At 39.6% G+C, this 18,740-nt stretch overlaps 1 protein-coding gene across 2 annotated transcripts; it reads left to right on the top strand.

The window, feature by feature from the left end:
• The first annotated feature begins 5,178 nt into the window (after window positions 1-5,178).
• On the top strand, window positions 5,179-12,903 carry LOC110503775 (POU class 2 homeobox associating factor 1). 2 transcript variants are annotated; one of them, XM_021582290.2, is made up of 5 exons: window positions 5,179-5,289; window positions 9,222-9,349; window positions 10,806-10,848; window positions 11,029-11,243; window positions 11,409-12,903. In XM_021582290.2, exons 1-5 carry the CDS (start codon window positions 5,274-5,276, stop codon window positions 11,739-11,741), a joined length of 735 nt encoding a protein of 244 aa, XP_021437965.1. In that variant the 5' UTR covers window positions 5,179-5,273; the 3' UTR covers window positions 11,742-12,903. The 2 variants fall into 2 exon arrangements, with proteins under 2 accessions (XP_021437965.1, XP_021437964.1); XM_021582289.2 differs by having other exon boundaries at window positions 10,954-11,243.
• Window positions 12,904-18,740: the final 5,837 nt, after the last annotated feature.

Raw genomic sequence — 18,740 nt, 5'->3', positions numbered from 1 at the left:
CACATTTTCATCAGTATTCACATCCCTGAGTACATTTTTTGTAAAAGCCCCTTTGGCAGCGATTACAGCTGTAAGTCTTTCTGGGTAAGTATCTAAGAGCTTTAAACACCTGGGATTGTGCAACATTTGCCCATTATTCTTTGAAAAAATGTTTCAAGCTCTGTCAAATTGGTTGTTGATCATTGCCATAGATTTTCAAGTAGATTTAAGTCAAAGCTGTAACACGGCCACTCAGGAACATTCACTGTCTTCTTGGTAAGAAAGTCCATTGTAGATTTGTTCTTGTGTTTTAGGTTATTGTCCTGCTGAAAGGTGAATTAATCTACCAGTGTCGGTTGGAAAGCAGACTGAACCAGGTTTTCCTCTAGGATTTTGCCTGTGCTTAACTCCATTCCCTTTATTTTGTATCCTGAAAACTCCCCAGTCCTTAATGATTTCAAGCATACCCATAACATGATGCAGCCACCACTATGCTTTAAAATCCGGAGAGTGGTACTCGGTAGTGTATTGTATTGGATTTGCCTTTTTTTTTGTATTACTTTAGTGCCTTGTTGCAAACAGGATGCATGTTTTGGAATAGTTTTATTCTGATCAGGCTCCCTTATCACTCTGTCAGTTAGTTTAGTATTGTGGAGTAACTACAATGTTGTTGATCCATCCTCAGTTTTCTCCTATCACAGCCATTAAACCCTGTAACTGTTTTAAAGTCACCATTGGCCTAATGGTGAAATCCCTGAACGGTTTCCTTCCTCTCTGGAAACTAAGTTAGGAAGGACGCCCGTATCTTTGTAGTGACTGGGTGTATTGATACACCATCCAAAGTGTAATTACAGTTTTTTTTCCAACTGCTTACACACAAAATCTTTTCATGTCACACGATTTTTGAAACCTCTCACTCAAAGTGCAAAACTACACACCATATATCCAAAACCATAAGCTATTTCTCAGCCTTTGACTCAGTTGTCAATTGCATAAAACACTTTTTTCAAAACACTACACACAATTCTCTACCTAAAACACCAAAATCTAACAGGAAGTGGCTTGCTTTCCTTTTCCAAACACAACCAATCAAAATGCTACACTTATTCACCAGGTCACACACACACACTCCTCACATGTGCAAACACTAATATCTTAACTGATCACTAACCAATCACTGCTTTACTGTAGTATAGGCCTATAAATAGGTCAAAGGTCAGATTACCTGTTTTGAACAATGGATGCCAACAATGGACAGAGAGCAAGAGGAGTAGGAGGGAGAGGAAGAGGAAGAAGAGGACGGGGGCAAAGAAGAGAATGAAGGAGAGCCATCTATGATGAGATTAGGGCAACACTTGTTGATCATGTGATCAAGCACAGTTTGACCATGAGAGAGGCTGGACTGAGAGTCCAGCCCAACTTGAGTCGATTTACAGTGTCGTCCATAATTCGAACCTTCAGAAATGAGAACAGGTATGCAACTATAGCCATCCACTTACTGCACTGCAATGAATGAATGAGGTTGGTTATCATGCTGTACTACATTTTTTTGTACATTGTTTACAGTTCCTATGCTGAACACATACTGTGTTTGAATTCTGTACAGAGTGGAAAGGCAAAGACATATTGGAGGACGAGTACGCTTGTTTACGTATGTACAAGAAACTGTCATTATAAATATGGTTTTGGCCAACAATGCAATTAGGATTCGGGAGATAAGACAGCATATCTTGAATAATGACACCATATTTAATAACATCAATGCTGTAAGACTGTCGACCATACAACGCATCCCCCAACGGCACCGAGTGACAATGAAACAACTTTACAAGGTGCCATTTGAGAGAAACTCTGACAGAGTCAAGAATATGCGACATGACTTTGTAGAGGTATGTATGCAACACTACTTCCAGTACTTCAGACATACCATATTTACTCATCTGTATATCCTTTTGTCTGTTACAGAGAGTATTGGAGCTGGGTGCCCATGTAATTCGCCATGAATTTATTTATGTGGATGAGGTTGGCTTCAACCTCACCAAAACCAGGCGCCACGGAATAACTGTAATAGGACAGAGGGCAATTACCAATGTCCCTGGACAGCGTGTGGGTAATATAAATGTGTGCTGCCATCACTCAAAACGGGGTTCTCCATCACAATGTCACACTGGGTCCGTACAACACCGGCCATATGCTCACTTTTCTGGATGCAATTTACACAATGCTTGTCCCTGATCCAGATCAGGAGCCTGCTAGATTTGTGGTTTTATGGGACAATGTTAGTTTTCACCGGGCTGTTCTGGTCCAAAACTGGTTTGCCACCCATCCACAATTTGTAGTTTTGTACCTACCCCCATATTCACCTTTTCTAAATCCCATAGAGGAATTCTTCTCAGCCTGGCGCTGGAAAGTGTATGATTGCCAACCCTATGCCCGCATGCCGCTTCTCCAGGCAATGGAGGACGCATGTGGGGACATAGAGTTTGTTTCTACATTGCATTGGTGTTTACAGTGTACTTGTTACCCCTCTCAGCAGATTACTTTCACTGTAGAACATTGTATTGAAATGTAGATATAAGCCTATGAAAGACCAAAGAGCTTTAGATTTAGAACAACAGTGTTTACATGGTATATCCAAAAATGTAGTATTATGAAAGCAGTGTTTGCCATTTGATGCAAATGCTTCATTCTGACATGTGTTTATGGCATTTTGAATGCAGTGTTACATTTTGAAGGAGATGTGAGGCATTTTGCATTTTGCGTGTGCAGTTTTGGGAATTGTGTGTAGAGTTTTAAAGAAAAGGAGACAGTTTTGAAAATGTGTGTAAGCAGTTGGAAAAAACTGTAATAACTTCACCATGCTCAAAGGGGCATTCAATGTCTGCTTTTTATTTTATTTTCACCCATCTACAAATAGGTGCCCTTCTTTGCAAGGTATTGGAAAACCTCCCTGGTCTTTGTGGTTGAATCTGTGTTTGAAATTCACTTCTCGACTCAGGGACCTTACAGATAATTGCATGTGTGGGGTACAGAGATGAGGTAGACATAAACAAATGATGTTAAACACTATTATTGCACACAGAGTCCATGCAACTTATTGTGTGACTTGTTAAGCAAATGTTTACTCCTGAACTTATTTAGGCTCGCCATAACAAAGGGGTTTCATACTTATCGACTCAAGACATTTCAGCTCTTAGATTGTTAGTGTGTGTGTGTGTGTGTGTGTGTGTGTGTGTGTGTGTGCCCGTGTGTGCCTGTGTGTGTGTGTGTGTGTGTGTGTGTGTGTGTGTGTGCCCGTGTGTGCACATGTCTGGGTAGGTAACTGCACGTGTCAGTCTAAGAGGCCAATGAGCATCTTCCTTTGTGAAAAAAGAAAGCAACTTCTGAGGGATACAATGTCAGTGCTACAACTCAGTAATCCTCAAAATACATCATGGTGAATATAAATGTTTATTGTAATCAAAACACTCATTTTGCTTAAAGCCACAGAACACCTCTGTGATCATTTGAAAACCCCTATATAACAGCTTCTTTGCATCAGCTATCTAAATGAAGCCATACTTTGCATCAGTCAGTGCACTCATTCAAAAGCCATGGGAAGAAAATAGAATGAACAGTGATAACTCCTAGACAAGTATGTAGGACCAGCTGGAACTACAGAATTATCCCACCATGACAATGTAAGTTACAATCTATTGATTATGTTCTGGTCAAAATTATAGCAACTGGTAACATGTCATGAAGGTTACAATGGATATGTCAAAGCCTGGAAATGTTGATTATATGTGTCTTTTGGACAACATTGTGTGTGTAGCCTATTGATCTATCAGTTTTTGATGGCTGTAAGGCAAAGTGTTGCATTGTAACTTTCTACTAAGAATTAGAGATGATTGAAAATCGGTTTACGCCATTGTTTTCACTAGTCTAGCATAGAGCAATTGAATTGTCTTATTTTTTCCATGACTTTAAATAGAAAAAATAAGAACTCCCAAATTAAGATAATGCTGATGGGTGCAGACATTGTAAGATTAATCATCACATTTTTGAGAGAACAAACTGCTAAGAAAGGGAACATGAGGTCTCGTACTGCGTTGGTGGTCAGTCAACCTCTAAGTATTTGCAGGTGTTTCCTATGCATTTCCTGATATATCTAGTAGACTTGCTTAGTTCAGTTTCAGGGTTGGTTTTGAAAGGCTTAATTTAGGCATCAGATTTGTGCAGATGTGCTCTATGCTAATTTGGTGTGACGGCTACAAAGAAGAAATCTTTACTCGTCAGTGTTCCAAACGGGACATTATTTGTCTTTTTACCTAAACATGCAAACACCATCAGATAGAATTCATAGCAAGCAGAGCACTGGATTAACCAGATTTGATGAAATATAGCAGAACAGATGAACTTGAATGACATTCACTCTCACAGGATGGGTTGCCAATAAGAACTAACTTAAAGCCACACCCCTAATAAACCACTAATCTGAGGCACATTTCACTGCTTCTATGGCTGTATGCACTACTGCCATTGTATTTGCTCAATTAGCAAATGAGACAGCTCATACTAGTATGACGGACCCTTTAAAGCAACACATTTCACCTCCCCGTCATCACAGTCAACACACCTATGTTTGCTTTAAATTAGCTTTAAAAATGCTACATTTTCTCTCAGCCTCATGGATGGTTAAATGTGTAGAATTGCAGGAAATTAGCTTTAAAACAGCAACATTTTCTCTCAGCCTCATGGCAAAATGTGTAGAATAGCATGAGATTAGCTATAAAACTGCAAATCTTTCTCTTTGTCCCATGCATCAACATTTCTGAAGGCTTTACGAGGGGGAAAGCTGATTCATGTACAAGACTGTGCAGCAACACTTACTCTGTTGTAATCTGAATTAGAATTTAAAGTATGTAAAGAAAGTAGTAACTATCAATAGTCACTATTTGAATTGTGTGGATAATAAAACATTTTAGCGCAAATTCCTTAGTCCTTATATTGGTACCATTCAAGTCCTTTACTGGATCTTTGTGGACACTGACAGCTGTGTTTAGAGTGTAAAAGAGTGTAGTAGTCAAGCTCTCAGTCAACGTCAGTGGAACGTTGGTGACACTGGGACCACTCAGGCAAACCTGTGGTTGGAAGAGATGTGACATCACTTGAGGTTTTGTAGCGGCTGTTATAAAGCAAGTCACTGAAGCCCATCACTCACTATGATTCTGTGTCAAACTCACATCCTATTAAGAAAAGTCAACCAATTCAACAAATTACTCAGAGCTTGAGATATCTGAAAGCCATAGAGCATGCACTGGAAGAAATGTAAGTACATGATCCTTTTAAAAATTGAATCGAAATAGAAATTAGAAACGTTGACACAAACGTTGTGCTATGTTCCAAAACATTATATTTTTACCTCATCAATGTGATCAAACATTGCCAAACAGAATCATTTACATTTTTGACTATGGTATGCCAACATCTTATTGCAGGGACAGTAATAGCAGATGACTCAGTGTCAAGTAGCCTACCTCCTCCAACTAACCAGTCATTCTACAATATGTACTGTAAGGGGGTGCTGTGGAAATGTCCATATGATTACTACAAGACAACAACACTGAAAACTATGGCACGTAAATTAGTATTTTGCACATTGTCATTGAGGGTCAAAAGTTGGGGTCAGAGGTTGAGGGTCGTAATTGATACATCATCCCTTACAGAAAAAGGATTTACTATTCGGTATTCAGTAAACCGTTCAAGTTGTGTGGCGACATGTTTCAGGCCAGTGTTGATGGATAGTTTCCTCCAAGCCTCGTCACCTTTTTTCACCCTAGTGTCATGGTTAAGATGATTTACAGTGGTTTTTTTTTACTTAGAAAGTCGTTGTAAAGCAACAACACAGGAGCCATAAGACTTAAAAGGAATAGAAGATTAGGTCTTTGTTTGGACAGAGGGATTTTTACATTCATTAATCTGCGACAGGGATGGTGTTAAAGTAGCTCTTTGAACCAAATCCTAACTTGCAATCCACAATTTTAACTAGAGTAACTTTCTACTTCAGCATATAGACATGCAGTGAAAGGGCTAAAAGCAATGTTGTCATCACTGGAGAAAGTTTTATGTTTGGAAAGAGGAAGACAATCATTTGGAGGTTGGCTATAATCTTGATATGCAAAACGGCCCAAACACCACACCACTGTAAAACATCACAGCTGCATGGCTTCCTCTTTTGTACAGCTTGGAATCTTGTGTGTGTCTAAGTGCGTTCGGCGTGCGCGTGTGCGTGTCATTGTGTTCATGAAGACGAGGACTGAATTCATCATTCTTTTTCAAGTTCTCTTAGATCTTCATGTGTTTCATGTCAATTAAATACGGAGTTTTTACTGCTCGTTTTCATACTAAATGTGGACACCGCCTTCAACATAATTCCCTCACACTCGCTCAAACGAATTTCCATTTGTACAGCTTCTGGTTGCTCCAGTTACATTGAGAGTTTATATTCACCCACCCATAGGTAGTGGAATATAATAATGCATTATAGAAAATAAAAAATACTAAGGTCCTCCAAAACAAAGAAACATGTTATTCAGTTTCATTGTGTTATAGCTCATTGCTTTACCTTCCATTGACTGTTTGTAACGGTATGACCTCTGAGTAATCCTTTTGTACTGTAGCTTCCTTTCCCACTGACATGCATGTTATACATGTGGTTACTGCTTGTCAGAGCCAACAGCTTTCTCAGAGGCTGCACGAGGGCTGCCTGCCTGCAGTACAGACACACTTAGTGTAATTAAATGGATAGTTGACATTTTAAGTTTGTGCTCATCTTTTGACTTGCCTAAAGTATTACTGTAAGTTCATTAGCTGGTTATTTAATAAAGTGTCATTGTTTGGATGAAACAACAACTTCTTACTGTAGTTAAGTTGAAAAAAAGATACAATTCAGAAATATGACGTTGTTTCTGAATATTTAGGAACGTTAGCTGGCTAACTCATTGATCCTGCTCCAGGTGAAATAACACATTCGGAATAATCTACTACACTGGGAGGAGTTACAGTCTTTTGCACCACAGTAATTTAAGTGTAAATGTAGGAGGACATTTAGTGCAGTGTTGATGGGCTCATTGAGTGATATGCAGGAATGGGGGCTGTACTGTACATTACAGGGGGAAAAGCATTCTTTGCATGTTCAAGGATAAGAAGTCAAGTGGCACTACCTTATTTTCAATGAAGCTTTGTGAAATATAGTACAATCTATTTGCTAGAGATAAGACGAAAGGAGCATTTACTGTAAGAACAGACAATGGCGCCGTTTTTCAAATCCTTTACGACGAAACCGTTTTCCACCCAATTAATTTTGTCTGGTTGATTTTACAAGTCATTTAAAAAAGGCTCATTTGTGATCAACAAAGGGAAAAGCAGGCTGTTTTCCCCCCACAGCGGTACACTTCAAGGTGAATTTCCAGTACATTTTTGATCGAGTGAGCCAGAGTGGCTGCTGACATTAATTACAAGGCCACAACATTCCACACCTCAGTATGCAAACAATGGTCCCGCCACCCCGGTTTTCCTTGGAAGTCCCTTATCTCAGTTGTTGGCCATGTGACAACATATTAGTTACTCTCGATGGCTCAGGAGCGCACATACTCACACACACATGCACACACACTTTCACCTAAGGGCTGTAATGTCTGCTAGTAATTGGGCCTCATACAGTTGAATAATAATGTGAAGGTCATTTAAAGTTGTTATTTGGGTAGAAAGTTCAATCAGCTGACTGTTCCATTGCTGGGGGGGAGGGGGGAGGGGGTAAATCAATCTGATATAGATTTAGATCTGGAGAGGAAAGTGGCAGGACTCACTCCAGCTAACAACACAGCCAGATCTGAGCCAGAACGGCAGTATCTGAAACCATAGGGCCTCCACCTCTGCATTGTAGATCATCATCAGTCTCTAGACACCTGACAACAGAAACCGGTTCCCACGATTTCACACACCTTGGTCACACACATGTGCACAGACAATCAGTGTCTTATTGTATGTGACAGTCATTTTTAAAGACAGAGTTTTTTTAATAAAAATGTTAAAACCTGGTGAAATGGATAAGTCAAATACACAATATGATATTCCTTTCCTTAGTCAACCAAATTTGAATTAAATAAGGAACATTTCTATGGACCAATTTCATGAGCCTAAAGACCATGATTTTTCCCTCACTAAAATATAAGCAATTGAGTTCATCTGCAGATGCCTTACCTTAGTTGAGTGATTAATTGATTCATTCAGTCACTGAGAAAGAACAGGGAGTTTGTCCGATAGTGAGTCAAGGTTATAATCAATGTGCATTAAATATCTACTGGCACATATCATTAAGAGAAGATGATTCATTCAAAAACAAATTCATTAAGTGGGAGTTGACAAAGGTAATAGAAGTGAACTGGTAGCAATTCAACTTCCAAAATATCCTTTTCAACAATGACAACAAAGCTGCTCAAAATGTACGTCTCGCAAGTATTTTTCATTCACGCTTAGTTATAAACTTCTGAATGCGTTGTCATTAACGACATGTCTATGGTAAAATGCCTCCCTCTATTTGAATGTATCAACATGAAATTATCTATAGCCTATCAAATTGACAAATGCTTTGTCTGTAAAAAGATGACAGTTTATATAGCATGTGAGTATGTGCTGTTCTCATGTTGTTGAAAAGATTTGTTTCACAATAGAAGTGCGTTTCAAATTCCAACTTGGCCTACTTAAAGAGGTCCCCACACTCAGGTCCAGTTTCATTTCAAGCTAGAACTTGCAGAATGTCCGAGGTGTTTCGGTGTCTCTTAGTGCCTACAGACATAAGATTGCTGGGTGTAGCACACCTGAGCTTGAGCTTCTTCTTTTGTTTCTATTGTGTTCCTTCCTGTCCACATATGCAATCAGAACCACTATCGGTGGTGCAAATCACATCTATGACACCTCTTCTTAAAGAGTTTTCACTGAACTTTTGCTTCTGTGGGTGCTCTCGAGCCAAAAGGTGTCTCCTAAATGGACAGAAATATTGTCTTGAAATGACCTCAGGACAGAAAGTGACACACCTCCCTACCACAACCATGAGGCAAACAATAAGCAACTGAACCTCCTTGTTACATCTTTAAAGAGCAATCAATGAATAATAGAGTTCTGTAGTTGCAGACTTAACCCTAAACGAACACAGATATAAGCTAACTGCCAGTTTCTCCTTTCTGTGATTGGCTCTATAGCTCCTTCCTCAGGGCAGCCTGATGAAAAGCCATACCAAGGAGTGCGAGTCCGAGACCCAGTCAAAGAGTTGCTGAGGAGGAAACGAGGACTGCTTCTCCACAATGCCAAAACAGTGCCCCCTAGAGCGGTGAGGGAAATATAACAAGAACTATGAAATGAGTGTGAGCCTGTCATCCTATAATAGAGAATTGAACAAGACAGAGTAGGAGACAAAAGAGAACAGAGACCAAGTCAGCGAAGCCACAGGAATGCCATTTGAAACATTTTTGATAAGTGTCAAACTAAATTGTCAACCTGTCAACCTAAGGCGTCAACCAGAATCTTTAGCATTTTTTCTTGTCTTTACAAAATGCCCTAAAAACGAGAGAGAAGACCTTTCGTTGGGCTGGACATGCACAACGTCAACTGAAAGGAGCCTAGAGAAGATTAGATCAGATTCCACGGCAGGGTAGATAAAGGGGATTTTATCCTTATTTAATACAGGTGTTTTTCCATGACAGTTACAACATGGCTGCAGGGCTGGGCACAGGGCCTATGCAAATCAACTCAGCCCAGCCATGCCAAGGAGCCCTCTTACCAACCTATGAATTACCTCTGACAACACACAACACACACACAGTAAGGCATTCTCAACACTACACTCCAAACACACAGGCCCTGATGAGATGGAAAGGTAGAGGGCCTGTTAAAAAAATAAGGGATAGCCAACTAAATGGACTGTATTACTTGATAGTCTGTAATCTCAGAGGTACTTGATAGTCTAAAAACAGAGGTTCTCAGAGGTTCAGGGAAAGGTTCAGCAGATCAGTAGAAGAAGTTGGACTGAGTTCAGTTTTTTTGACTAAATGTGTAGTATTTGTCTTTAAAATAAGATAAACGCAAAATTAGGTTAAAGATGAATATGTCATAGAAAATATGACACACCTTTTGCAACAACAATTAAGCAGTAATTCACGGGGGGGTGTGGTATATCAGCCAATCAGCATTCAGGTCTCTAACCACCCAGTTTATAATATACAGTATACAATGTAGTTCTCCAGCTTGGCAAGTGAATGTGCATGCCTGGATTCAATTTAAATGTCTCCTGTTCTAGAACTCTCCTGCCATTCTACTGTTTCCTTCCAACTTCCATAGAAGTCTCACACGCAGGCACACACACACGCACACACACACACACACAGAGACACACACACACACGCACACACACACACACACACACACACACACACACACACACACACACACACACACACACACACCAATGGATATAATTGACTCATTATTGGAGTGTGAAGTAATAAAAGTTAATGCACTGTTCTACACACACAGAGTTTAGGAACATGACCTTATAAGCCAGTGGATTTGTAGCTACTGTTTAAGTGACGTTGGCATTTAAAAATATTCAGATCACTCACATGTACACCTGGGGTTTACCATTGGTAATGTACATTCAGCATTTGATTGTAAAATCCTACACTTTACAGCTCAAATACCATTGTAAGTCAGCTTGAATAATAAAGGCTTTTGGAGTTAATTTAGATTCCTTTCCTTCAGGTAGATTTATCATTATATATTTTTCACAGGTTGGGGTACTAAACAACAACTTGCCTTCATATGCACAGCTTGGTAAGTGAATTAGAGTATATATTCCCATCATTACTTTGGATGATCAGTTTAAAGCTGTACGTTACTATTGGCTACTAGTGCTAACCCATTATGATATCCACATAGGGACTTCCGGGTTTGAAGTGGCTAGTAGCCTATCCAGTGACTCCTCCACAGTCAATGATGTCGGCCTCTGTGCAGGTTGGATAGCCCAGCCTGCAGCTACTGCTCTCCAGCCCATAAACCATTGGTCTTACCCAGAGTACCTCCAGCAGCATGACCCCACCACCTCAACCACCACCACCCTGCCCCTCACCACTGACACGTACATGCAGCCCATGTGTCCCAGCTACACCGTGGTGGGCCCATCCTCCATGCTCACCTACACACACACGCCTCTCTTTACCAACTTCGGGGTGAGTGAAAGAGCAACAAATCTTGATCATGTGCCAACTGAACTGTAAACTCTGTAAACATTGCATCTTGTCCACAGAGCATAGGGCAATACACATTTACCTGTACAAACAAGTTGTAACACAACTGGGTTTTGACTACTAACACATCCACTGTTGTTGGTCCAGACCCTAGCACCAACATCCACAGCCCTACCACAAGTGGACCTCCAGGACTCGGTGCTGACTTATATCCCGTGGGCCCAGCCGCTAACCACCATCCCTTCATCGGGTGTGCAGTTTGCCTCTCACCCTGCCACTCTGGCTGGGTCTCAGCTGCTTCCGATGTCCATGCCAGTGACCCCCACCATGCCCCAGCAGGACCCTCAGCCCCAGCCCCTGGAGCAGCACCCTGCTGGGGCTGAAGAACCCAACCCTCTGGAAAAACTTCTTGAGGACCAAGATCAGGATGACAAATACACATATGTGAACAGTTCCTCAATCTTCATCCCCGGTGTCTAAGATATATCAGTGTTGCAGCCAGTCGTAAGCATTAATGAAATGCTTACACAATGCTTATGAATGTGTTATGTAGGTACCCCTTATATTTCTATTGCTCAGAATTCAGGTTAATATAGAGTATGTTTGTAGTTATACTATCCTTTATGTTGTAATGTACATTTAAGTACTGTGAATTGCTTTTTTCATGATGAAAAAGGGGACAGTGTAGTTTTACTAGTTCTAATATTTACTGAACAAATGTTTTGCTGAAGAATAACTGCTGTCATGTATTATAGATGCTTTAACTGAAAGACAGGCCTTGATTGATATGTCCCGAATCATGCTAAAAGTTGAAATGTATTTTTTATTTAAATTACTTGTAAGGTGTTTATTTATTTTAAGTACCTCATTTCTGACAGCCATAATCGAATACAGTTGTTTTAAAAGTAGTTTCTCTTGAGATGTCTATTCAAATATTTGAAATCATTTCCTAAAGTCATTCAATTGTTAAATCAACCCGTGATGAAAAAGGGAACAGTTTTGTAGTTTTACTAGTTCTAATGTTTACTAAACCAATACTTTCCTGAAAAATTAACTGCTGTCATAAAATAACTGCTGTCATGTACTATAGATACTATAACTGAAAGGCAGTTAAATCAACCCATATCTGTATTTATCCAGGGTCTGCTTTGAAGAGTATTTGGCATAAAACATGAAAACCTCCTCTCATTTCCTGTTGCCTTGCTCTCTCTTGCTGTTATTTTTTGAAGCAGAAGTTGGAAGTTATGGCTGTCAGTTAACTATGGTACAGGAGTGGGAAAGCCCATGGTTCTCTGTTTATCTGGCTTTCCCATCAGTGTCTCCCCTCCGCTCTGCAACCCACCTGCCACACCCACCTGAAGCACACCAACTACTGCAGGTTTGAGGTCCAGCAAGACTGTGCGCTTGTGTTCTTTCAGTTTATTGGTTCATGTTTGGAGAAATGTTGTATACAGAAGTGTTATGTGTGGTATGTTCAATGTAAAAAATACATTAAAAAGCCATGTAACATTACAGTATTTAGAAATCCTGAAGCGTCTGAGGCTTCAAAATGTATTATGTCAAACATATTATGTCAATAATTGTCAAACCTCTACTGTTTCTGTTTATTTTGAATTAAAGTTCACCTATAAATTCATTTTAATGCCATGACTCAATGTATTTTTAATAGGATATGAATACATCTCAGAGTGGCCAGAGCTGACCGTTCTAAGGCCTCATAGGATAGGCACTGAATACAACTATTCCAGAACATTATGATTTTCAGTTGAGGATAAAACAGAAAATGATATCTTTATCTTATCCAAATGATGTACGATATGAAACACAGCTAGCAGTGGGGCATAATAAAAGTGTTTGAAACTTGAACTAAATCATCAAGGGAACCACAATCAGTCTTATCTGTCAAAGGAAAAATATATTTTGCACATCTTGAAAATCGATGGCCAATGACAACGTGCTCCATCAGGCCATCAACTTCTTATATCTGTTATAACATGTATTAACGCCCTTAGGAAGATGTAGTGGATCTGAGGAGACAGGGTCGTGACCTACCTTGTAGCCTCTTTCTGTTTGTGATTGCATTTCTTTATAGTACTTAAGAAAAAAAGATGACAGCAATGTTAGGACGATATGGCATTAGTGCTGAACTATTTGATTCGTATCATAATGCTGCCAGTGTATATCCTGTACCCTCTTAAGAATACTGCACCTTTAATGTCAGATGCTCCAACGTGCCTGCACAGCTGCCCTGAGACTGAGGCCGGGACATGAGCTATGGCTGCCAGTTTAAAAGAACCGGCACAGTGCCAGTCATGAAGATGAAACAATTTCACAAGAAGTATTAAGTTAGTTGTAGGCTGGAAGAGAAAATGTTGAGAATGTGATTTGTGTATTTGCTCCTTGAAAAATATTAGACAAAAGGTTTCTAAAGGGGTTCTTTGAGGACAGGTAGGATTCAACAAGAAACCTTTTTCATCTGAAGATGAAAAATGCTTAAATGAAAAGGTTCTACCTGCAGCCAAAAAGGGGTATGCTACAGGGACAAGTCAAACAACCCTTTATGGCTTTAGGTAACAACTTTTTTCTAAGAGTGTATGTTTGCTTTTCTCTAGCTTTGGTTGATATCCTCAACTTCTCATACTGGATGATATATCCATGTTATGATCTATCCATGTTGTAATGGTTGGGATCTCTCGCTCTTGCTCCATTAGATACGGTTTACCATATCGCACCACATTTTACTACAGGTGAAAGGTTCAGTACACACCACTGCATTCTTTACCAGAATGTAGGCCGGCCCTCTTTGAAATCACATAGGTCGATCCATTGCTGTCTTTTACCTATAAATCCTAACACCATGAATAACCGTACGAGTACGAGTTACCATACCCGTTCTCAGGAATGACTAACTCTGGAAACCCTTTCGGCCTCCTCAGAGTTAGGTACATCTGCTTTTAGCTTACTTGCACACCATGTATGGAACAATCAGAGTTCCCTACAAATGCAGATTCTGGTGCCTCTTGGGCAGTTCAAAATCTTGTTTAGGGACCTCCTTGCTGAGGAATGTGATTGTTTTCCTTGAATATTTGTATTATATTCTATTGTATTTTTATTTTATTTTGTAACTTGTGTGTATGCAGGGTTCCGTTTTAAAATAGATATTGGTCTCAATGGTGACTCATTGGTGAAAATTGTATTGTTATGACCTCAGAAGCGAGATATATGGTAAATGGACCTGTATGAATAAACAGGTATATTTCTCCTCTTATAGCTTTGAGAGATGGGGGAAAACCCAAATCCATTCTCTGCCATGGAACGTGCCATGGATGAGATTACTATTAGCCATCCCCTTCAGTTAGTGCTTTTATGGTTGGCCCCTTAGGGCCATCGTAGGCTTACAGAGTAACATTTTGTGGTTTTACTATAACATTGAACTTGCTGTGAAACCTTGTTTAATAAATCATTTTACTGAAGTGGGCTAAATCAAGGTCACACGAAGTGTTTCAAGGTAATCTTAAACAAATGTACTTTGAACCAAAAGTATACACCCCACACACATGGTTGTGGGCTTAGAAAAAAGAAGAAGACACCTGTACCATGTCAGATATAGAGTTGAAATATATATAAAATGTTGAGTTTGCATCCCAATGTTACACTTTATATACATCACAGAAGACTGAAATATAACAAAACTGTTTGACATAGAAACACTGGATCAAAAAAAATATTCTTAATTGTATAATAAATAATGACAAATATTAATAACATTCCACCCATGAGAAGAAAGAGGGTGATTTTGGTCATTGAATGCAGGAAAACTATCTTACATTCGCCACTCTTTTTTAAGGAGTCATTTTTTACAAGTGATCTTGGAAGTAACAATTCTATAATGCAAAGTCTCCGGTGTAGCAAATGTAATTCTATGCATTGGATTTCATATGCTTGAAATAAATGACTGTATAGTTGTGGAGTAATAAATGAGGATTTTCTGCAGGTGTAAAAGCATACATTTTGGAGGGTGTGTTGTGCATTAATAAAAGTTGTCAGGCCATCTTCTTTAACTAATTTGGGCCTGAAAAAAGCTGATGCATCAACACATTTTAAAACTCTAGTAATGAACAAAGTGAAAGCAACTTGAAAGAGTTTATCTCCTATCTCTTCCTATTTCATATTGATGAGGCCGCAGTTAGCCTAGTGGTTAGAGCATTGGGCCAATAACCAAAAGGTTGCTAGATCAAATCCCTTAGCTGACAAGGTAAAAAAAATATGTTGTTCTGCCCCTGAACAAATCAAATAACCTACTGTTCGCAGGCTGTCATTCTAATTAAAATGTTTTTCTTAACTGATTTGCCTAGTTAAATGAATTAGGTTCTTCAAGAATCAATATGAACATTTCATTAATAAGGAAGTCCAAAAATGGACGATGCGACTGCAGATTACCCCTTTAAGGTCAACTGTATCATGAACTTTACCAAGTACCAGGACATTTTTACCAAAAACCTGGTTGCTTCTGCCAGGAAGCTGACACCTGACTGCAAGTGGACATTCCAGCAAGACAATAACCCCAAGCAATAATCAAAATCTACAAAGAAATGGTTAACTGACCACTAAATCAACATTTTGCAATGGCCATCTCAGTCTCCGGACTTGAACCCCATTGAAAACCTGTGGTTTGAATTGAAGAGGGCAGTCCATAAGCACAGATGAAGGATATCAAGGCTCTGGAAAGAGTCTGTATGGAGGAATGGTCTAAGACCCCTCCCAATATGTTCTCCAATCTCATTTAATATTTTATGTTTATTTTATAGTCTTTTTTTACTCACCTTTATCAAGGGTGCCAATAATTATGGACCTGACTGTATATCATTGAGGTACAAATGGACAAGCGATCAACCTTCGAGGGATAATGTCCTTACAATGATAAAAGAAAAAAGAGATACATTCAGACAGGTTCAGACCAACCCGCATATTCATCTACTGGGAGAAATGATCTGTGAAAAAAATCTTACATCAACACATTATATTGGTAATGCAATAGCTATGAGCACATCTCATGCTCAGACTTGCCCTCTTGCAACACTGGGAATGTAAAAGTTGCCCTCAAACATCCCTAATCTTCAAAGAGCAATATGTCAGGACACAATTATACTGGGACTTGTTGGGAAAATATGTACTGTGGATGATTAGGCCTAATGGCAAATGGAAAAGACCTCTACTGGACACATGAGCTTACAGGGGAACACATACAGCAACAAACACCTCATCACTGCAAAGATCAGACTTCAAATTAGAAAAATCCAAGCTCGAAAAACAGGATAAATTTGTTTTAACACCACATACCCAAAAACCTAGGAGTAAAATATAAATGACACTTGGACCAGGCCAAAAATAAAATCAGCTTGTTTAAAGGAGAAGGGACAAGCCACATAAAAAATAATTGCACAAAGTAGTGAAGATTTGCATCACTATGACACCAAGACCAAGCAAGTTATTGGCCTGAGGCTTAAAAGGTCTGTAAGGACTAAAGAGAACTGGGTAGTAGGTCTGGAACTAAAACAGCAGAGTGTTGGAAAATCTAGATTTTTGACACAATGCAATACTAATAGTAAAAGGGGTGGCACCAGCACATATATGGAGTTTGGAGTTTGCAGCCCCAAAGTGGAGGGGAGCTCTCAAAACAGAATTAGAATTGCAGGTGTCACGGTGGCGTGTATGGTGCAGCACCTCTCTTCTCTCCCTGCTCTGGCTTCCTGGTGCTAGAGGGCACACTTTCTGAAAGGTAGAGCACAGGTGTGCTAGTCTGGCCAATTATTTTTGGAACAAACATGTATGGCCTTGCTGACCCACACATGTCTCAAAAGGAACAAACACTGTTCGGTACAGACCTGTTCGAAACATTGAGGAATTCATCTAGGGACAATCATTTACCTTTATTTACACAGGTAAATTAATTAAGAATACATTCTTATTTACAATGACGACTTGTCAATACCTAAGGACTGGTCAAAAGGCAAGGAATTGACACTAACCATGCTGAGATGTTCAAGAACAACCCCTGAAATTGCATCGAAAGGCACTGACAGACCGGTTTGAAAACACAGGGGAGTTTATCTTGGGGCAAAATCCCTATGGACTAGTCCTATCTGGTTAGTTGTTTTCACAAAAAAGGGAGTGGCTGCATGGACCACATTATGCCTGGAATAGAAAGTCCCTTTATACCTCATCTTGATCTACTTCAGAAATGCCTTCGACAGTGTGCTCAGAAACAACATTTGGAAAGACCTCTCATGGCATCCCCCACAAACTTGTTACTCGTTAGCTACTTCTACAGGGAATTTGAATTTGCCATTCTCGTTAACAACCCTAGAACAGACCGTCATCTGTGGTGTACCCCAAGTATGCGTTCTCTCACCCATTCTCTTAATGGTTGCTATTGACTGGTCCATTAGGATTGGATAGGACTCCATTCCCAGAGCTTGAGGATCTTGACTTTGCAGAGAACATTGCTCTGCATGCTCTTTTCCTAACAAGCCCACATGCAGATGATCACAACTCGGTTGAGAAAGTTTGCTAACCAACTGGGCCTGCAGATAAATGTGGAAAAAGAACCAAGAGCTGAGAATCAACACACCACTTACATCTTTTATGATGCACGGATAGTGAGCCTACATTTGTAGAGGCATATAATTTATTTTTTCTGTTTTCAAAAGCAGAACTGCTAACATAAAAGTCATAATAATATTGCTTTGGTAAAACCCTGAAATAAAAAAAAACAAGACTATAAATGTGTTACATGAAATTAGGAGAAAAACATTTGTATGTATTCAAATAAAATCTGGAGACATAATGTTTCTCAGGAACAGATCTCTCCTCATCCATTATTTAGCAAACACTCTGGTTCAGAGTGACTAACAGCATCAATTAGGGTTAAGGGCCCACCTAGACGGCGCGGGGAGTCAAACCAGCAACCCTGTGGGTTAATGGCCAAGTGCTCTTAACCGTTAAGCTACCTGCCACATACCCCGGGCATGGGTGTGAAGGTGTTATCACAGCAACAGATGAATGTGCTCCTCTATTTGATCAGTATTGAAAGGCCTTATGGTTCGAACAGAAGGAACATGTTCAACAGTTTGTGCAGATATCAAACCTTTTGAAATACTTTTATCGGGTCCGCCTTCCTTATACACAAGTAAGGACTTGATAGGAAACATCAACACAATCCTTTCAAGTGACATTGTGTCAAGTCAGCAAACACTCCAACCCAAAGACAAATAAGAATACGCTGTGAATGAGTATGAACAGTGAATCAGTGCCTGTGACTTTCAAATGTACACATACATACACATCCTGTACTGGAGTAAGTTTGTTTCTTATATGCCACGTGCTATTTTATATCAAGTTCTATAATTGTTTGATATCAAAGTGGTACTTCAGGAATTCATATCCGGTGCACTCATGTTGGAATGAGATTCCCTAATA

Source organism: Oncorhynchus mykiss, chromosome 24 (genome assembly GCF_013265735.2).
Source record: "Oncorhynchus mykiss isolate Arlee chromosome 24, USDA_OmykA_1.1, whole genome shotgun sequence".
NCBI classification, from domain to species: Eukaryota; Metazoa; Chordata; class Actinopteri; order Salmoniformes; family Salmonidae; genus Oncorhynchus; species Oncorhynchus mykiss.
Note: the sequence above shows the minus strand (reverse complement) of the source record. Positions and strands in the feature narration are given on the sequence as shown.

Bases quoted from the DNA above. Each gene is read 5' to 3' on its own strand.
- LOC110503775 (XM_021582289.2), top strand. The intron at 10,849-10,953 runs GTAAGTGAATTA...ATATCCACATAG, and splicing joins GCCTTCATATGCACAGCTTG to GGACTTCCGGGTTTGAAGTG. The intron at 11,244-11,408 runs GTGAGTGAAAGA...TTGTTGGTCCAG, and splicing joins CTCTCTTTACCAACTTCGGG to ACCCTAGCACCAACATCCAC.